This window comes from Pseudopodoces humilis, chromosome 7, assembly GCF_049639895.1.
Source record: "Pseudopodoces humilis isolate 2021_Gansu_Grassland_sample_001 chromosome 7, ASM4963989v1, whole genome shotgun sequence".
Lineage (NCBI taxonomy): Eukaryota > Metazoa > Chordata > Aves > Passeriformes > Paridae > Pseudopodoces > Pseudopodoces humilis.
In genome coordinates this window covers 14,448,852-14,470,877 of record NC_142206.1, presented here as the reverse complement: position 1 = coordinate 14,470,877, position 22,026 = coordinate 14,448,852, and the positions used below count along the sequence as shown (strand labels likewise).

General features: G+C 39.4%; 1 protein-coding gene across 5 annotated transcripts in view; it reads left to right on the top strand.

Moving 5' to 3' along the window:
• The window catches only part of SERGEF (secretion regulating guanine nucleotide exchange factor), a 142,997-nt gene that overhangs the window by 61,780 nt on the left and 59,191 nt on the right, over positions 1-22,026 (top strand). For all 5 annotated transcript variants that reach the window (XM_088057408.1, XM_088057409.1, XM_088057407.1 and 2 more), the window contains one exon: positions 17,927-17,963. In XM_088057408.1, coding sequence (XP_087913534.1) covers positions 17,927-17,963 — 37 coding nt within the window. The remainder of the gene's footprint in view (positions 1-17,926; positions 17,964-22,026) is intronic.

Below are 22,026 nucleotides of genomic sequence, written 5' to 3'. Positions count from 1 at the left end.
GAAACAAGGTAAATAACTTAGTGGTGTAGTTTAAGATTCTAAATTATGCAAGTGCTCTTTTTTGTGACCAGTTTTTCCTCCAGACTATGAAAAAAAGTGCTGGTCACAAAACATACTTTGTGACCAAAATACACTAGTGCTGCACTCTGGATGCTAAATCTGAACCAGAGTGCCTGTAGCTATTACAGGCCACAGAGCTCGGTCCTGCCTGAGAGCTAACCTGAGAAATTCATGGGAGGATTTAAAAACAATCCTCAAAGACAGAAAACAGCCCTTGCAGGTGTTGTTTGTCTGTCTCTTGTTTTCGTTGCAGGAGAAAGTCAGGAGGTGGTGTACACCACTGACCAATGATGGTGATGTAGCAGTTTACTAACCAATAAGAGTTTCCTTTCTGTACTTTCCACGAACTAGTCTATAAAACAAAGCTAAAGCAATAAACTAAGGAATTCTCCTGTTCTGACTCCCTTGAGAGTCTGTGTCGTTCTTCTCGCCGTTCCTAATAGAACAACATCGCACCATATACTTTCACTGCCTTCTAACAGCATTAGTGGAATGATAAAAGTATGTGTAAAAACAAGCAGCTTAGATGTTCCCTGGTTTTGTTTTTTTTTCTTCTTTTGGGGAATTTTTTTGAGGTGGTGATCAATATTAGAAACCAAAGTCCCTTTTTGCAGAGGTGTGCTGTAGATCTTTATTGGAATCTAGTAATTTTTAAGAGAACAAAAGGTGGAAGAATATTTGATTCCAACAGTTTGTGCTTCTAGTCTGTTGTGAGGTGACAATACATTAGCCTTCAAGCTGTTGCTGTCAGATGGTAGTTTGAGAGCCCGGTCCCTGATTTGCTTGTGCAGTGCCTTATTCTTCCCTGTGGTGTGGCTGTCACATCTTTTCATGTAGAAATGCTCCAGACAGATGCAAGATGTTGTCTGATCCATACAGATCCCTGTGCTAAGTAGTAATCTGGAAGTAACCTTGGTGAAAAGTGAGAAGCTTTGCTGGAAAATTTTCCCTGTGATGCTGTTGCTATGGCAACTGTGTCTATTGTGTGTATGCTCAGCCGAGTCTGGCTCCTGGATACTGCAGTGTGGAAAAGCATTGCCTTTGAATGTGCCTCCCTTCCTCCATTTCTGGTGGGTTTGTCAGCAGCAAAGGCTGGTTCCCTTATCACACTCATCCTTCCTATTTTGCTTTTAGTTTTGCTACTAGTTTAGGCATGATGCCTAATAAGACAGAACTGTGCTGAAAATGGAAGGGCTACTGATGCCTGGCTGCAGCTCAGACTCTCTGTTGCTCTGTGGTGAAAATCCAGGATGAGCTGCAGAGGCAAGGGAGCAGCACAGCAACAGGGCAGGGTATGTCCCCTTTCTTGCTCTGCAGAGGGAGAGGAGCCTTTTGTCTGTGACAGTGAGGTGGCAGTCGTGAGCAGTGGAAGAGGACTGGGAAAGGTGTGCGCTGCACAGTGGAGGAGTGGAGAGGAGCACACAAGGGATGCCAGAAAGGTGGGCTGAAATGACCATTCATCAGCAGGAGTCCTAATTTGTATTCATTGGGCAGTGAGCTGGCTGTTCCTGATTAATAATCATAAAATGTCAGCATTTTCTTAAACCAAAATAGTAATAATAACAATAATAATATCCCTGTCTGCTTGATGGTGCAATTTTCTGCTACTTTGAGAAGGGGTAGAGAAGGCACTTTGAGATGGAGTAGGGGTGTCCATCAACCAGAATCACCTTCTGCAATTTCACCCGGATAAATATTTTTTCTTTCTATATATAAATATATATATATTACTCATATGTATTCCATAGAACATTTAGGTGTGTGTACAGTCCTGGCAGTGTTTTAGTGGCAGATGATTGAATGGTACCAATATAGTGCCTTGAAGAGGCTTGAGAAGCAAAAAAAAAAGCCCAGTTGATGTGGAAGTGAAATGGGAAATAATTTTCTGTAATTAATCTAAAATTTATTAGGCTGATGAAATGGATGTCAGATTCAGCATTCCCTTCCCTCTGCTGCACTACCTTCCTGTGGGAATGTGCAGATGCAGTAACTGGATGTCCCTCTCACCATGGATAACAAACACCTCATGCTTTGGAAGTAACAGAGTCCTATGCCGCAGTTTGATGAAAGCTTTCATCCTCCTCCCAGTGCTCTGTAGTTCACAGGGGCTTTAAAAATTCTTTATGAATCAAGAGAGCCCTAGTTTTTTGCTGTTGGCTACTGGTTTAGTATTGCTGAATCCTGGAATAGCACTCTGTATATTTTTATCTGAGGTTATCTGAGTGAGAGAATGAAGGTGATGTGAGGAGATGCAAGTGACATGCCAAACAATGAAGCTGTGCTCGGACAGCATCTGAATGGAAGCCAGAGAAATATTTTTAATGGATTGCCTAGCTACTAATTTTCTCCCCCTCCAAACGAGTCTTTTGTTATCAAAGTATATTTTTAGTCTTTTTTTCTGTCTGGTCAACATTTCGTTCATGTTTGAGTTGAATAGATTGTTCCTTCAGTTTTCAGAAGACTGATGCCTGTAGAGATGGAAACAATTTTCTTAATTGCTGAGGCTGAGGTGAATGTTACTGCCCTTCATCCTGACCTGAAAGAACCTTTTTCTTCAGGCAGTCTCATGAACAATTTAGCTTTTGATGTTTGTTACCTTCCTTTTAGTCAAGATGGAGCCTGCATAAAAAAGCATGTGAAAAATCATTCTTTTAAAAATTATTTTAAGAAGGAAAATTTTTGCACTCTGTAGATCATAGTCCTGTAGTGAAATTATTCTTTTTAAAAGTGCAGCATAATTTAGAGCTTGTTCTTATTTCTGTTTGTTTTAAAATTAGCAGTGCCTTCTGTTCTCAGGAAGGTCCAAAATAGAAACTCATTTTCTAAGTATGGGTTTATATATGTTCCTAATAATGATAAATTTAGGGTTATGCTAAATATGTTCCTCTGTATGGGTAAATTAGCAGTAGTAGTCTGTTCTCTCTTGTGTACAAGGTTGGTTGGTCTTTGGTGAGGAATTGAGGGTAGGAAAAATGATGAAACTGTATATGGGAAATTTTCAAAAGCCTGATAATTTCCCAAGGCAGGATGGAAAAAGAGACTTTGCAGTCCCCTTTACTTTCAGTCCCTGTTCCCTTTCTGTTTTAGGAGATTGTTTTACCCTGGCAGACTACAGAGTAAAGTCCACCAGGAAAATCTACAGAATATTTTACTGCCTTGTTTTCACTTACAAGTGATCTGAAACATCTTCACACAATCTGCTTATCTATTAGCTCTTTTTCCCCAATAACTTAGCTGGGTTGTTCTGTTACTTGTGGGTGAATGTAGGATGTCCTTTATGTGGACACAGAAAGAAAAGAAGGTAAGGAGACTGCAAAGGTGAAAAGAGAGGATGAATAGGAAAAGAAGAAGCAGTCCAGGAAAGAAGTGTGTATGACATTTGCAGATGGTTTGCTTCACCTCACACAAGTGATGTGAAGAATTCAGCAATGAATGAATGGCCAGAATCATCCGACATGTATGACAAATGATGCTCAGCAGTTGAATTACAGAATGTTTTGATCCTCTGAGCTCGGGAATGGATTGCTTCCATCTCCAGCAGTAGTCCTGTGAAACACTGAGCAACTGGAGAGGTGCAAGATCTTGCAAAAGAAAAGTTTTTCAGGCATTTAGTAAGAAAAATGGTCACATGCTGTGTGCAACTATGACAGAGGTGTAAAGATGCAAAGAGACACGAAATGTAACAGAAATTCTCGCACAGGTAAAAAGTCTTTTCTTGGATAATATAACATTTTAATTAAACCTAAGCTAATTAATCCAAATATTTTTCAGGTTGTGTGATTCTAAAGGTATTATGGCTAGCCAAATTTTTCCCTTATCCAATAAGTACCACAGTGTTTCAGCACTAGGTTGGGAAAGCAAGTTGCTTAAAACTGCCATTTCCAGGTTTTTTTTTTGCCAAGTAGCTGGGAATGAAGTGCTGCTTTGTACTTTGGAACGCCTCAGATGTTTTTAAGGTGAAATCTGTTACAGAAGATGATAACCCAATATACTGAAATAGAAAATAATTTACTGGTCTTTTTTTTCTGTCTGCAGTGGTTAAATGTGTTTTGAGTAATTGGAAGTGAGGACTTCAGTTGCCATTGTTATTTGAAACGCTAATAGCAGGGCAGCTGTGCTGTGCAGAGACCACCTCCATTAAGAAAATGCAGCTTATATTTAGTGTGGATATGAGAGAGACTGGGCAAAGAAGTAAATGTTTAACCCCATATGCATCAGTGGACTGGGAACATGAGCTCCAGCTCTCAAGTGTTCTGTGCCCAGGAATGGTGTGTTGGCCAGCGTGCTCAAGTCAGAATGGCAAAATCTTTAGTTACTGCCAGACACTCCTGATATTTGCTGATATCTAAACATTACGTATGGGCAGGAGAACACACAGTTCGCCTCCTGCACAGCACATTTGAACAGTTATTCTTAACCTCCTGCACATGATGACCTTCCTTGTGAGAGTAAATCTCTTCTGAAGTTGATTGACTGAGAACTCAGGGCAGATGAGGGTGGATTTTTGTGTTATGCAGTACTGCTTCAGTTTAATCAGGTTCAAGAGTATCCAGGAAGGGGTTTCCTTTTATTGTTATTCTTGGCTGGGCTGCATATTTTGCTTTAGGTTAAATGAGTTCACCAAATGTCTGGAAGGTTCTGAAATAGAGAGAATTGCTGCCTCTTGATTTCCAGCTAAACAGTGATGCCACTTGGAATTACAAATGCACAAGAGGTGGGTGTGTTTTGTAATTAGTGGTGAAGTCTGGTGGGCTGTTGACTTTAATATAACCTGCAGTACTTTTCATCTGTTGCAAAAATGCTGCTACTTTAATAAAAGATATTAATACTCTATTCTTGAGGGTTTCTATATTTTGTGTTTTGTCAAGTGGCATATACTACTGTGTCAGACGAAGCTAGAATTTTAAAACCACATATTAGTTATTACTGAAATTTTATAAATTGAAAGAAAAACAGGTATTGGGAAGGGATTTCTGATGAGTATATTTCACAATGACTCTCTATTAAGGAATGTGTTCCTGTCTTCAGGATTTATTTTAAAGCATCGATTCCTTTTTATAATGAGAATATAGCACTGCTCATGAAGTGTTATTTGAAAAATAGTCTTGTCGGTCGTGATGATTCCTGTGCGCTGTTACAGAGCCACCCTGTGAGAGCAACAGGAGAAATATGATTTAACAGTAGGAGGATAGAAGCCTGACTTCTGTGCATGTGGGAATGTTGTAATCCTTCTGAGCAGCAGGAAGCCACTGACAATATCTCGACCCTCCTAACCTTGATTAGGTTAGCCAACTCCCTTCTAGTGTGTATTGAAGAACAAAATTCTCTCCTTTAAGCCATGATGCAACAAAATATTTCAGTATGAAACCTTACAGAAAAGGCTGTGATTGCAGTGTCTGCATCTGGGGTTCAATTTATTCAGGAAGACTCAAGTAGGTTCTTATGAGTGAAAGGGGCATTTTATATCAAAAACCTGCATTACTCTTTCTAAGTCATTATCAAGTTGGGAAGAGGTTTTAAGGGGTATCCAACAGGTGGGAAATCCTTCCCACTCTCCTGAATTAAAACATAAGGTGCTGGCTGCAGCCTGGCCTGTGAGCTACCACAGCACAGAATGACCAGCTCCATCTAAGACAGATAGGAAAAGGTACTGAGGGTGAGTTTGCTCTCAGAATAATACAAGAGCCTGTGCACTGTCAATACTAAAACATCTTAAATACATCTATTGGCAAAACCCTGTGAAGGCAAATTCTGTGTTAGTAGAGTTTTCTATTTTGCATTTGGGGGAAAAAAGCAGGACTATTATAAAGAGATGAGATTCTCTTCATACCAGAAGTTTTTTAGCCTCTAGAGGTGGAATTTTAAAAATCAAGGCTGAAACTTTCTTTTCAGAGTTTAAGGAGAGAAGGCCCCAGTGCTGTATATGTTGTTGATGTTAATAATTTTTTCCCAGAATGCCAGGTAAGTTTCAGAAGACTGGTTGGAAGACAATGCCCTGCCAGTATTTTAAAGGACCGAACAAAATGACTCAAATAATTTTAGGCCTGTCAGCCTGGTATTTGCCTTGGCTAAGTAATGGTGTGCCTGACATGAATTTGGATCAATAAAAGTTTAAAGGATGATGATGTAGTTTCTTGCAAGTGAGTATGTGACTATGGAAAATATATCTTGTCAGTCGAATGTGGTACCTATTTTTTGTGATATAAAAGCTTGATAAATGTGTCAATGTCAAATGCAGGTGTAATACACTTGGATTTCTGTCAGGCAGTTGCCTGGATAGTGTATGGCATACTGATCAGGAAATTAAAAAGATATACAATTACAATAACAAAAAAAAAAAAAATGGAAAAGCCATAAAAAATTATAAATTGGCTCTGAGAGATCCTAGAAATATCACTGCAAATTGAAGTCTTTATCAAATATGTGTTTCTTGTGGAATCACTGTATTAAAAAATTACCTGGACTGCTTGTATGCTTAGGACTAAACTAATCTAATTTCTTGCTTTTTGTGTTGCAGTTACACATTGAATGGCTAGTTCTGGTGAATTGTTCACAGTGATGCTACATGGTTCCCCTGAGAGGTTCCCATTGGTTTAGAATCTTTCTGTATATATGAACTGTCTAAATTATTCTTTTTGGTATCCAGAAAGATTTATTATGCTGTACCCTGACCATGGTAAATTTTGTCTGTCTCAGTCTTGCCCATTTATCAAGCTTTATGAACTTCTTGTGGAGTTTTGATTCAAGAACTCTAAATGAATTCACGTTGCAGAACCTTCACTATCCATCCTGTTCCCTTTGTAGGAAATGAAGTAAGAGAAGCAAGGAAGGGGGTCAACAGAACTATTACTTTGGACTTCCAAACTATTTAGGAGCCTGGTTGACAGAGTCCCTTGTGAGGCAGTCCTGAAGGGCAAGGAAGTCAGGAAGGCTGGACATTCTTCAGTAAGGAAATTCTCAAGGCATAGGATCGGGATGTCCTTACATGCTGAAAGAAGAGCTGGTGCAAGAAGACCAGTCTGGCTGAACAGGGAAATTTGGCTGGAACTCAGAGGGGGAAAAAAGGGAGGGTTTATCACCTTTGGAAGATTGGGTAGGCAGCTCAGGAGGACTACAGGGGTGCCATGAGGTCATGCAGGGAGAAAATTGGAAGGGCCAAAGGCCAACTAGAACTCAATCTGGCTACGACCATAAAAGACAATAAAAATGTTTCAATAAATACATAAACAATAAAAGGAGGGCTGAGGAGAATCTCCAGCCTTTACTGGGTGTGGGGGGGGATTATGGTGAAAGTGGATGAGGGAAAGGCTGAGCTGTGTATTGCCTTCTCTGTCACAGTCTTTAACAGTAAGGCCAGTTTTATTCTGGGTACTAAGTCCCTGACCTGAAAGACAGGAATGGGGAGCAGAATGAAGCCCCCATAATCCAAGGGAAAATGGTCATTGAGCACTAAGACACAAGTTTTCAGACCAGAGGGGTCAACCTGAGGATACTTAGGGAGCTGATGGAAATGCTCACCGAGCCACTTTCCATCATTTATCAGCAGTACTGGTGCACTGGGGAGGTTGGCAAATGTGACACTGAGCTCCAAGAGTGGCCAGAAGGAGGATCTGGGGAACTACAGGCCTGTCAGCCTGACCTTGGTGCCCGGGAAGGTCATGGAGCAGATTGTCCTGAGTGCCATCATGGTGCACATGCAGGACAACCAGGGCATCAGACTGGGGTTCGTTCATGAAAGGGTGGGCCTACTTGATCTACTTGATCTCCTCCGACAGGAGGTGCTTGGTGGATGAGGAAGAGGCTGTAGATGTTGTCTACCAGGACTTCAGTAAAGCTGTTAACACCATTTCTCACAGTGTTCTCCTGAAGAAATTGGCAGGCCATGGCTTGGACAGATGCACTCTCTGGTGGGTAAAAAACTGGCTGGATGGTCAGGCCCAGAGAGTGGTGGGAAAACGAAGTCCAGCAGGTATCTGGTCACAAGTGATGTTCCCCAGGGCTCAATGTTGGGCCCAGTCCTGTTCTGTCACTTGCACATGATGTAGAAGTGTGGGTTCACAGCACACACCATGAGTTGCTGGGAAAAGGGGCCTTTATTCTCCAAACTTTTCAGCTTTTATAGGGTTTTATGTTACAGGGTTAACATGATTGGGTAAGGGAACACCACCTCTTGTCCTATTGGTGGGACAAGAGAAAAACATGCTATCTACAATTATGCAGCACTGTTTTGAGAAAGAAAGATGATTTACAAATGTTGTCTGTGAGTACGAGATTTCCCAAGAAACTTTCCCTTGGGAACAGATCTGCCACTGACAGCCTGCAGTCCCTCAGGCTCAGAGAAAATCAGGTCCACACTGTTCAGTATCTTTATTGATGTTCTCAAACATCTTTTTGAATCTAAATGATTCTATAATTCAGCTTTTTAATAAAAATGCCTTTTTATCAGCTGTGTAGAGTCACTTCAGACATGTTTTTTCCCTAATCCTTTGCATCTAGCGTCAGGGCTCAGTCTATTTGAGTCCTTTCAAATAGTAATCTTATTTATTCAGCAGTACTTTCTTATTAATTTTTGCATTGGACTCTTAGCAAGTTTACATTTTATTTATTTCCTGCAAGCTTGCTTTAAGGAGCTGTGCTGTTAGTAAGTGCTACAGAAACGGAGAATCCAACATTGAAGAGCAAAGTTATGTGATACCCTAAAGACATAAGCACCGTTTATTTGGAGAGGTAAGGGAGAGGACAGTCAGCAAAATTCATGGCTTGGCATTTTTGTACAAGGATATAGAAGCTTTATGCCTGCAGCTCTTCTGGAAAGTAAATGAACCAAGAAAATTCTGTCCTCAAGTTGAGGCAGTTGGTGTATGAAAAATGTTTTGGTTTTTTTACCTCTGTTATTTATTTTGTCATATTTTAGGAGAACTTCTTAATGTGCTGGTGTTTTTTTGGCTACGAGTGAAGTTGATAACATTTTTATTGCATGTTTGTGGGGGAGGGAGAGGTCAGTGAGTGTCATGCTGGAAATCAGGCAAAGATTTCTTGAACAGCTACTAGTTATCTTGAATAATATTTCCCAAAGGCGTTGGGTCCAGTAAGGGATGTTTCTAATGATATTACACGGTAGTAGTTCTGTACTTTAAATAACCTGCTCATTTCTTTCAAATAACATAAAATGTTTTAGAAATTAAGTGGGGTTTTTTATTTCCTTCAGTGACTCTGTACTTGTGTACTGCCAGTTTACACAAGCAGTGCTAAACACTAAGGTCAGCAGGGCTTGCATAGAAATGAAAGCTCAATCCAATTTTGCTTGAGACCTTCCTTGAACATTTAGTAATTTCCCTGAAAATTAGTCTTCCCACATCCCAGGGCTGGAAGTTGAACTGAGATGTTTAAAATTCTATCATAAATTTGGATTTGATGCTGGAAGAAGTAAAAAAGCCTCTGCACTATAAAATAGGGGTAATATTCCATAACAACATCATCAGTGGTATTATTTTGATAATACAGCCAGGAGTTTTGGGTGCAGTTTTTTATGAAGGATAGCATGGGTAAAAAAAGCATGTGAAAGAAGAAAATACTCTAAGGATGTTGAAAATCCCCACATGGTAGAAAAGAAGAGTTATGGAGGATGAGCAAAGTCACACCTGACAATGGTGGGGCCAATTCCCTCTAGCCCTAATGAGGTGGCTGCTGTCTGGCCACAGCCACACTACAGCACTTGCCCCCTTTAAAGGAGTATTTTAGGGACACTGTCTGCCTCTTCACAGCCTCCTGTTAGAATACCCTGACAGTTCTTTGAGGGTATGAACTTCATAAGAAGTGCTAGTTTTCTTTTGAGTTCTAAAAAAATGCTGGGCTTCATGCTATTGTGTAATCCTGCAGGCTGTGTGTCAAGTTCACTGCAGTGTGTTTGTTGTGGAAAAGAATTGTAGCGACACATCTTGCAGTAAGAGCACAGTTAGGGGAGAGCTGGGCTCCTGAGAGAGATCAGGGCCCATGATATGTGTTTGATTGCTCTCTGATTCTCCCCAGATGCACTGAATATTCCAGAAGATATTCCAAATGCATTCAGAATGGTGGACTGTTTTGCCACAAGAAAGAGATGTGAAACCCAGATTTTGTTGAAAAACTTAAAACTGCAGTTATACATGCACAAAAGGATGTGGTTGTTTTAAGTGGAATTCAGTGTTTTGTTGCCAAATAATAGCATGCTGTCATGACTTTTATTCTAAGCCTATAAAATGATTGGTAATGATATATACTTTGACAGAATGTTTGTCTGTAATCATTATTTAACAGAACCATGTCATTAATTTTAGTTAATTTTAGAGTACCAGAAATTAGCACATTCAGATAGACAATGATGACATTTATATGTGATAGTGAACTTCTGTCTTTTTGCTGTTTTCATGTACAATAGAAAGAAAAGACAGATACCAAGTAGTTTTTTTGCATGCTGCAAGCCACAATTCTTGACCTGAAAACATCAGAACAATCTGATCATAAGGATGGGTGTATTGATGGTACAGACAAATCAGTGTAAAAGGAGGTTTTGAAACTTTGTGTTTCTGTGGCCTTGGTTTCTTTAATTTCTTATGTCAAAATGGTGTTTGTGGCCTCAAATAAAGAGCAAACTAGTTGCAGTCCCCAAAGCAAACCTGTACAGATTGTAAGGTATTCATCTCAGTGCCTCTCATTCAACTTATGAGACAGTGACACTGAGACTGCAAGGAGCTGGGAATTGTGCATGAAACAGTCCAAATCAAAGTAATTTTGAGGCAAATGGTGAAGAAGTTCCCTTGGGTAAAATTGTGCATTTTCTGAAGACCCCATTCTTCTAGCTCATATCTGGATGTCTGTTAATGTTAGTGAGGATTTTGGTCTTGTGGGATTTGCAGTGTGCAGTCATAGGTTTAGGTGTACGTACACATTAACAGGGTTGCTGTGGTGAATGGTTTCTTTATCAGTCAGAAGGGATACTTCAGTCCTAATTTTCACAATTAATTGAAGACTGAATAGAGAGCTCATTACAGGACACAAAGTGAAATTGAATGACCATGACTTGGTTAATTTTAAAAATGATGAAAGGACAGACAAAAATTGTTTTGTGGCTGAGGTCTTGATTACAAAAATGGAAAATTTTGACGGACCAGTGAGGCTGAGAGATATAAAAGTGGAAGAGCTTTATTTTCCTGGAATGAAAGTTGCTAATGCTTTCTGAACCCAAGGAAGGAAGAGAACTGCCCAAAGAAGGGTACAAGAACTAATTGGAAAATTTTGAGGCAAAAGAGAAAAGCCTGCTGACGTTGCTGACTTGTACAGATTTTTATCACACTTGTTTTGGCTGCATTCTTGTCATTGGACTAAAACCTAATACCACTGAGTGTTCTTACTGAGATCTCAGCATTTGTTGTGTTTTTCTGGAGTCATCTAAAGATGATGTTTTTTTCATAGGTGAACACAGATGTTCTGTGTTGATGTCCTGAGTCTTTCCATCCTCAGCTTAAGGCAAACAGTCCATATTTAATTTTTCTAGTGTGACCTCCCTCCAAGTAGACTTAGGAGGTGCACATGGGTTGTTGTGATGTAAACCTTCCATGAAAATTTTGTCTGCTTTAACAACTACCTTTTCTTTCCTTGTTCTATTTTCATCTCCCATACCTGATCCCTAATGACAGGGTTTTGGGGTTGTGGTGTTTCCTCTCTGGTTCTAAAAGATTAGTTGGTTTTTGGTACGTGGTCTTAATTTCATCTGTTTGGGGGGTTTTGTGCGTATGGGATTTTTTTGTTTGGTTTGGTTTTTGTTTTGTTTTTTGTGAGGGGTTTGTTTGTTTGTTTGTTTGTTTTTGTTTTTGTTTTGCATTGTAATTAACAAATGCTTGTGTCTTGGGCAATCGCTTGAGACCCAAGGTGCACCAACTGAATCACAGAAGTGCAACTGCACCCTGTTAGCCACAAGAAGGCATTCCAGCGTGGTGCTCAGTCAGAGGAGAGCAGAGCAATTTCTCATGTGTGGTTAGTGTCACAGAGAGGGAAGGTATGCAGAGACATAGACATACGTCATGTATGGCATGGAGGGCGCGAAGGCAAGCTCTTGGTGTTGGCCAGCTGGCTTTTTAGTGACTTTAAGGCAATTGGCAGGGCAGGGTATTGAGTGATGAAAGATGGGACTCTGAAAACAATGGGTGGAGAAGCAAGGGAAATGCTGCATGGAGGAAAAGCGTTTTGTGTCTTGTGCTACAAGTGACGCAGGTTTGGAATTACTTTCAGGCAGGGAGGGCATAGATCATAACTCCGGAAGCTACAGAGAGCTATAAAATCTTCCTTTGAAAGCTTACTGCATCCTGGCAATGTCTTAATGTTTCCTCTCTTCCTCCATGCTTCCAAAGGTCCGCTTATGTGGCACATTAGCTTTTGATCAGGTGTGTTTTGAGAAGAAATGTTTTCTTCCAGACCTTACTATGTGCATTCAATTTAAATTCTATTATGAATTTTCTTGTTGTAGGGAAAAGCAAAACTGCATGCAGACTAAAAAGCGAATCACACAACTACAAAAAAAAAAATCTGCATTAAGTAGAAAATAAGATTATTTGATGAAAAATGGAAAATATCCTGTGAGCTACATGACACTAGCCCTCTTACTTTTCACCTGGTGCAGCCAACAGCTAGGAACACGTTCTGCATTAAACTGAACTTGGTCTTATGCTCGCCAAGGAATGTGACTAGGTTAGCAAGCTGCTTTCTTATCAATCAGAAGTCAAATGATCCAGAAGAGGAACACAGAGTTCCTAGTAAAGGATCATTGGAAGCAGGACAGCTTTGCTAATTAGATTCCTTTTACTTTATTTTTACACATCAATAGAATTCTGCATACAAATGTAGTTGCACTGAGTGTGTCAAACAGTACAAATTGTTGTTACGATACATTAATCAAGGACGTGGAAGAACAGCACTGGGAGAGAAGATTCCCCTGTCTTACGTAAGCTTTGATCTGCAGTCTCTCGGTCACCTCGTCTCCTTCCATTAGGACTTCTGATCTCAGAAGGAGTAAAATTTGCCATCTTCTGGCCCTGGCAATTTCCTTACAGTGAAATTTGTCAAAAGACATGAGATACCATGGCTCAAGTGCTGGATAAAATACTTATGTGCCCTCCCTTTCATAGGTTTTCTTCCCTTGCTCCCTACCCTCTCTCTTCCTGAAAAAGAGCTTTGGTACAATGAGGAAGACAGAAACTAGAATCTGTGTGCAACTTAAACATCGTATCTTCATTCATCCCTAAAGATCTTCTTTGTACATCATGCTCTTATCTCTAAAGTGATGGAAGCCTCCACAGCCTTTGATGTTTTGGGAAATAATTGCACTAAAGGGAATTAACATGCATTTATAGGGTGGTGAAACAAAAATAAATGGCATTGAGGTCTTTTTGTTGTTTTAGCTTAACACCTTGATGTTTGGATGCTTGTGATTTTTCATACTGCAATCCCTCTTGTGAGTCCAGCTCCCTGTACCTCTTCCTTGCACCCTCTCCTGTACTGTCCCTTCCCCTCTGCTGCAGTGGGAGGTTGACTTTGCCTGCAGTTCCGATTCCATTTTTTCCTGGTGGGTTGCACAACAGATCCTCAGTAAAAGCCCTGGGGTTACAGAAAGAAAAGAAGGAATAGCCTTGTGGTTATGGTATTAGCCTGAAACTTGGATTTTTATACACTTTGTCAGACTTGTTTTGTTATAGTACTCGGAAGTCCCTTAGGGGATGGTTGGCAAAAGGTTTTTATGTCTCTTAATTACCTTTTGAAATCCAAGGGAGACTGTATGTCTGAATATTCACAGGAGTCTTGTCCTGGATGTGTGTGTTTGCTGTCTGCAAAGGTGAGATCTCTATCCTAGATAGAAAAAGTGGTACTCTGTCTGAACTTTCTTCCCTGATAAATATCTTGTTTAGTAGATAACCTTCTCTTCCTAAAATACTTATTACTAATATACTATATACTAATATATATATATACACATAGGTATATATGGAAATGTTTATCTAATATGTAAACATTACTTCTTCATGTAGTGCTTTTTTTCATGTAGGGTAGAAAAATATTTTAATCCTAACTGAGATATTTTCTCTATTTTGTATAACCCATTTATTTTACATTCAGACAATTAATTTTTTGTTAGGACTAGCATATATGTAGGCCACAGAAAGGTGTTGGTGTTTTGCCCAGAGTTTGTGGTTGCTGTGCTAAGGTGTTTCCTCACCATCTTTGCAGCTTATGTCTATGATTATGCTATTTATCATACTATTTATGATTAATAAAATGCTGGTCCCTTGGCTGCTTACACCACACGTGTTAAATCTAGATGGATGGATGGATCTGAACCACAGCCATTGCCAGGTAGAAAACAGCTTGCTAGCGCACAACTTAAGGGAAGAAACAAACAATTTATGTATGGTTGAAAGAGCACAGATAATAAGGCAAGTAAGTTCTGGGTGAAATGGTCCCTAAGCATTCTTTGCCTGCCTTACAGACATTTGTCACGCTTTTTGAGATCATTTCTATAGAGATCACAATATCCTTCACAACTCTTCTCAAATTTCTCTCCAAACTGAGAACTGTAGTGTGAATTGTTTACTGTGTAGGGGGTCGTGTTTCTTAAGCTCACAGAATGCTTTGCTCAGTAACAGTCTCTCTGATTTGTCATTAAGATTTTCTTTTCAATTAAAACATAATGTAAAATTATTGCCCAATTAGAAAGCATTATTTTGTGTTTATAAGCATCCCTGAATGTACGTACCCACAGGAAGCATGCAGATGTCTGTTGGAATTTAATTTCTCTGCAGCACATTGGGGGTGGGGACAGAAGAGAAGTAGCCAGAAAATTATAGTTGCTGCAGTAAATACCAGGCTTCTCCCAGTGACCTGTACTGACTGCAGAGCTTATTACATCTAATGTAAGCATAAAACATCTGTTCAGCAATGCTGTTCTCTGGCTGGTCTGTATTTGTACCAGCAAATCAATCATTCTTGGCTGATCGTTGTTTGTTGTGGGGAGTCCCGTAGAAAAGAGGGTGCCACATTTTAAATTTATCATAAGAAGGATGTTGTGAAATACCTGCAAGGCTTCAATGTACATTAAACAGTGGCAACCTTGCTTCACCTCTGTGATGTGGTCCCTTCTGAGCTCCAGAGGCATAGGTGTGCGGGCCAGGAGAAATCCTGTGGGTGGATGGTATAGCCTGTAGCAAGGAGCATAGATGATGGACAAGTTCTCTAAGGTTGGTTTTATCTGGGGGTTCCTATAAAGTCAGCCTGTGTTGTCAGGTGGTGACACCCTGCGATAAGGCAGAGGTGTGGTGAGCCTTGTGCTCTAAATCTAATCTAAATTCTACTTTGGAGCACAGAACTCCTGCTGGTACATGGTGTGTTGTCCTTGCTCTGAGCTGTTGAGGGTGAATCCAGGGCACTGCCTTCAGCAGCTTCTGATTTTACTTGGTTCCAGCTGTTGTTAGCAAAGCTGGCACTTCACCTCACTGGGGCTTTTACTCACCGAGAAGAATGTTTTTGTGCTTTGTATCAGCCCCATCAGCCCCAGAGCTGCAGCATATTGGCCATCAGTGGCTGCCTTGGGGGCAGCTCCCCAGCACTGGCCAGTCTATATAACACAGCAATTCCTGGCCTGGTTTGACTGATTCCCTCACAGCCTGATAGCTGGCTAGTGGGAGGCTCTGAATAGTGCCCAGAGTAACAGCTACATGTGCAAAGCTGTTTGAGATCACCAGCGTTCTTTTATCTGGCTTGTAGGCTCTGTACCTGCTGCTATTGGGTGTAGCAAAAAAATGCTTCTTTGTCAGGGGAGGTTCTTTACAATCTAAATAACACCTTGATTGAGTGGGGCTTTTTTTTTTTTTTTCTTTTTTTTAATGTAGTGTTTCTGGAGTGGGTCCTGGCAGTGTCAGCCACCAGCCTGGGCAGTTCTTTTGTGCCGATGTTTTTGAATCTCTGCCTGTGTCAGTGTATTTCCTAGGGAATTAGCCAAGATTATTCACACCTCAGATAAAATTTATTTATTCTATTAGCAGCAACTTCAGTATATCCAATTTTCAGCACTTAGTGAAGATGAGAATTCTGCTTTTTTGCTAGAAAGCCTTTGCATGTGTTTCCATGTGTGGATCTTGTTTCCATGGTATCAGCTTATGAGCCTGAGAAGCACAGGTGGGAGCATTAGCCAGTAAATAGGCATTAGGAGCCAGCCCTGCTGCTTTGTAGGGCTCAGTCTTGTGGTGAGGATAGTGATGTGGGATATGGCAGTGATTTATGTATTTGAATGGTTGGGACTTGGAGCTTTTCCTGTCTGCAGTATTGTGGAATAAAAGACTCAGTGCAGTCCTGATAGTGCTCTTAAAAAGGCATTGCTTTTCCTGCTTCTTTGTCTTGATTGTTCTGAAGATGAGAACATACTGGAATGTGGTGTGACTTGAATTTTTTTTCCTGCCTTCTTTTCCCAAATGCTTTAATGTGTTGTCTAAGCAGCTTTATTCTAGACTCTTTTTCTTCTTCCTTGCCATTGTGTTGGGATGGCTTTGCACAGATGTTTTCATGTAGCAGTTGTGACACTGGTAAAATGTAAATAGTAGTGATTTAGTAGTCTTTTATAACACGAGAGCTCAAGCTACCCAGTGTGTCAGTCTTGGGTGTCTCTTCACCAGTAAGTGCTGAAGCCCAGTGAGCTGGGCACAAGGCCTGTTTTATTAGCTTCTATGGGTTTCTGTTCTGCAGACATGGAGGTGATTATAGCTGTTTCTCTGGCTGTAAAAGTTAAATTGTTATGTGTGCACAGAACCATATAAACTTTTGATGCTATGAACTTGTATTTTTAAATATAATTGAGCATATACTCCTGCATTATATTTTTGCCATTGCAAGTATACTTTAAGAAGAATGTGCTTATTAATTTTCTTCAGCTCAGTATTAGGTATAATGGGCAAGTAGTTTCAAGACAGTGAACTGGCTACAGATTTTGAGGGGATTTGTTTTATTTAAATTAAAAACTTGAGGACATTCAGCAGAGTAATCTTGTGTGAAGACTGTTACCTCAGACAATTATGCTGGCAGTGACCTTGCAAAAGAATTTCTGTGGGAAAGACAAGCCCTTGCAGTAAGGACAGGGGACTGCTCTTGGTGCCTGTGTTACCACCACTGGTGGACAACTTACAAAAACTCAGTACACTAAAGCAACTTAAACATCAGACATGTTCACAGCAGCTACAAAGATGGGTGAAAAATATGTGAACTGTAAGTTTGCTTTGAAAAGAAATATGTAATTGATTTCCATTATTAATGGGCTAACAGAAGGTTTGAGTCCTAGGGTAGTTGTTCTCCATTCCAGGCAAATGAACATAGGGATCATATCATGTCAGGTTTAGCACACTGAGCTTGTATACTTCGAGCAGTTCCTCAGGAGTCAGCTGGAAAAAAAGTATAGATAAGAGATACAGAGATCCTCATCACCCTTTTGATTCCCAGCTGTCTCTGCATTAATCTGTGTTTGCTGTGTGCCTCTTGTTGGATACAGTGGGTGTTGTCAAAGGTGTGATGTTTTTGCAGAATTGTGGCCAGTCCATGAAATACATGTCTGTATTTTGAAAAGAAAATAGCTTTTTATTAAAAAAACAAACAAACATGCACCCCTGGCACCTAAGCCCTTAAGTGAGGCTACAAATGAAATTCCATTTAAGAGTGAGAACACTTCAACCTTAATTTTGCATCCTACAAAGTGTAGTTGTTTGTTTCAGGTTAATTTTTAATTTCCTGTCATAATTGTGACTGTCTTCCTAATGGTAAGCAGGTTCTGATTTAGTCCTTCATATTTCTTTTTCAGATTGCATGTGGCTCAGAGCATAATCTGGCAATAGTTGGTAAGTAGCTTTATTTTATAACAAATCCTCTCATAATTTTTTCATTTTTAATAGCACAAGATGAAAGAAAAATGTATACATCAAACACACTGAATGATTAAGGGCATTGTGTGCAGCTGAAAGGAGGAAAGTAACATATAGATGTAGAGGAAAGAAGATAAACTGGTGACAGTAAGTGGTGGTGATGAAATTGTGGCCTTGTAGGCCAGCCCCTGTAAGGAGAGAGGGGTTGGTGGATATAACAGGAGAATATATTTGCAAAGTGCTACAGCCTGTTTTAGATTGGAGCCATTGCAACAATCCAGGCTGCAGATTCAGAATAACATCTAAGCTTGACGCTGGTCAAAATCTTTGTTTAACAAGGTGGAAATTATTAACATGGAAATTATTGCTGAAAAAAACTTCTGGGTCTTTTGTTGTTCGAAGCTTGGAAAAGCTTCAAAATGTCAGTCAGTGGTAGACAGGTTCTTTAGTGCATTTTAGCATAATGCAGCTGTTGTAATAATGATGGAAGTATTAGGAAGCTAATGTCGGTGGAGAAATTGAATTTTGTGTACTAATTCCAGGAACAATCAGATTCTTGCTTTCATGTGATGAGTTGATAACTGAAGTTTGATACATGATTGCTATTATATATAATTACTTGTTTAGGAACATTTTTAGCTGTAGATTTTTGAGCGCTTTATAAAGGAGGCCAGCATAATTATCCCCATTAATAGATAGCGCAAGACAGATGAAGAAAGGAATTCTGTGCTAATGAGAGCTGGAAATGAAACAGCTCTCCATCCACATAGATGGTTTTGGTTGCCATGACTGATGCATTGAGGTGTCAAGTAATGAATTTCCTTAGTTTTCTTAAGTGGGGTTTGACAGAGATAGAGAAAAGCAGCTATTTGGTATTCAACCTTTTTCCATGCTCTAATTTTTTAGGTTTTGTGAAGTGGCCACAAAGGTGGCATTTTCTGTATTTCTATATCTGCTGTAGTATATTTTCTAATTATCCTTCTCCAGTTAAACCTTGTAGTGAACTTGTTAAGTTCTATTAAATTTGTGGCTGGATTTAAGAAAATATTTTTCCTTTTTGCCTTCTCCCTACTTGTTCAGCATCACATGTCTGTATTAATTGTCAAGCTGGTGCTTCTGAATGTCGACTGAAGAGCAATCTTGTTTCTTGCTGAACTGATGAAGTAAAAATGTACTGCTGGCAGATTCTTTCAGTGTGCATGAAAGCAAAGCACTGAGTTTGAACAACCTTCTTTCTGCTTATGTCCTTTTAAGCTTTCTGCCTTCTAGGCAGAAATCTCTGGGAAAAAATGGGTTGGGGAAAGAAATTCTAGAAGAAAGTTAGAATAAACTAAGAGCTTTGCATATGTAAAGAACACCATATGCCTATCTAAGCTGCGTGCTATGCTCATTGAATTCAATGGGGAAATTATCAGTGCTGGAAGCCAGTCAATTTTATTTTAAGGACAACAGAAATGTGATGTGGCAAATTTTTTGAACTAAAGAACTATGATGCAATTTTCCCTGAACTGAATTTTGCATATGCTTTTAAAAGGTTGACTTTTTAGAACATTCTGTGGTAGGATTTCTCTGATCACTGGCCACTCTTGGTTCAAAACTGTCAGCTGTTATAGTCCTTAAAAGATATCACACGGATTTCCATGAATGTCTACTTGATTGTACAATTTTCTAATAACTTACCATTCAAACAGAGTTCATTTATAACAACTGTACCAACCATGTCTTTTTTAATTAGTAAATGCTTGAGTGATTTAGTTTTAAACTGAAATAATTCAAGTTCAGTATGACAAGTAAACTGAAAAGCCTTTAACAGTATAATAGTCAAGTCAGTATTTCTGGTTGTATACACAAATGTGCTTGTGCTTTGTTTGCTGCATCATCTTTTAAATAGAAACATTTTTAGGATGGAGGGGCTGGATTTACGATTCATTCCACAAATGCTGAAGTAGTGTTCCAATCATCTTGCTGGTGATATAAGCTGTTTGATTTGTAAGGCTAGCAAGCAGTTAGGTTTTTTCATGTTGCTTTATATAGTTTGCATCCATTTGTATGGTTCAGTTATTTGAATTCTCTTTTCTTGGTTTCTTCTACTGAAGTCAGTGCAAAATTTGTCTCTTCACTATGATAGCACTTACTCCTTTTTCTGTGGCTATATTGGTAGTATTTTAGTTTTCATTTCATCGTGGGGTAAATGTTTGATATAAAGGAGAACGAGATGTGGGTTGTCTTGAAATGTACCTGCTTTTCTAAACTTAATGAGTTGAAAGTTGCTGTTAGTACGCAAAAAAGTGTAAACATCTTCGCTCATAGCCCTTGGTGAAAACACATTTTTATCTTCATTTGAGGTTGTACTGTGATACTAATTCTAAAATTTATAAGTCTTGTAATATTTTTTTATGTTGGTATGTCTTTTAATTTAAGAATGAAAATCCTTGCCTGGTAAGAAAAGACCTTGCACTTTTCACCTTAATCAAGGATTAATCATCTTAGGAGCCAGCCTATTTTTGTACTGAAAGAAATGGGTAGTTATTTAACAAATGTTGTATAACATATCTGAGAAATACCTTTCTACACTGAAAACAGTGTGTGTGCTTACTGAGCACCACAAAGGTGGCTTTTCTACCTGAATGTGATAGCTGCAATATTAGTGCTGAACTTTGTGATACCGAAACAGGGTCTTTGAATGACTGAAATACATAACAGGAACTAAATCACTGTGACAACGCTGGGCTTTTTCCAGGTTTGGGAGTCTATAGTGTTTTCAACACTGAAAAGGTAAGGTTTGATTCTTACCCTAAAAAGCCTGTGTTTAAAATCAGTATTTATGGAGAAGGCTCTTATCAGTTTCCTACCCACTCTCCAGTAAGACTTTGATGCTCCTTTTTTGTACAAGAAAATAGTTATCTTTTAAGAGAACATGTAGCTCATGCAATGCTGCAACTTAAATAATCAAGCAATATAAACTGTGCAGAGGTAGAGATGCTATTAAATGCAGCAATGCCCTGACTGTGCTGCAGCCACAGGGCACAGGACAGAATGCTGTGAAGACCCTCCAAATGCAAATGTCTTATTTTAGTAAAAATTAAACCATTGAACCTTCTTCAAGCCTCCTGGAGGTAGTTAAAAAAAACAAAACAGAAATAATTAAAAGGATCACAGTTCTATAGTCTGTCTCCCCAAAGCCTTGGTAATGCATTATATCCCTTTTTTGGTCTTGCTTTTAGTAATTTTCTCAACCCATATAAATTAATGAAAATCTTTTAAACAAAAGATACTGGAGGATATCTAGGGAGAATTGTTTGTTTTAAAAGCTAATTAGTTTCTGTTGAAGTCCAACTTTAAAAGAGCCTTCAAAGAGAAATTTGTTTGTTTGGAAGAGGAAAGATGTAGATCTTTCAAGCTGACATTTTCTGGTGTGGTGTTTTGAAGGGGATAAGTGTTGGGACATGTGGCTACTTCAGATAGTGCAAAAAGCCTTTTCTTGCATTTTCATAGTCAGGACAGTGAATTCTGACTTTTTTTGCTCATTTTCTTGTATGGAGGATTTAAAACATCCTTCAGTGAGACAGTCCCCAAATTCTGACTTGGACACTGCTATGTAGTGACCCACACCACAGAGGTACTGTCAGTGCAGGTGGTGGTGGTGCAGTGGTGTTCAGAAAGAGAAATTGGGCTTTGTGATTAATGTCATTGTTACTCACTTGACACTTGTCTCTGTCTCGTTTTTTTTTTCCCTTTTCAGGTTACTTACTCAGCACTGCTTTCCCTCCCATGATTAATGGTAGTGGAGAGGGCACCATGTAATTAATGTTAAAACAATAAAAAATGAACCCCAAAGGCCCATGCTGGCCACCCAACCATAAGTGTGCTTTGCACATGGAAGTACAAGTGACATATGAAGAGACAAGAAGGTTCTGGCTGGTCACACTGAGTTTCAGTGTGTTAAGTGCAACAGCATTGTCAAGAAACATTTTTAAAATCACTCTTAGCTTTTTGCTAAATCACAGGCCCTTCCAGAAGAGAGTTAGTTTTGTCTCCC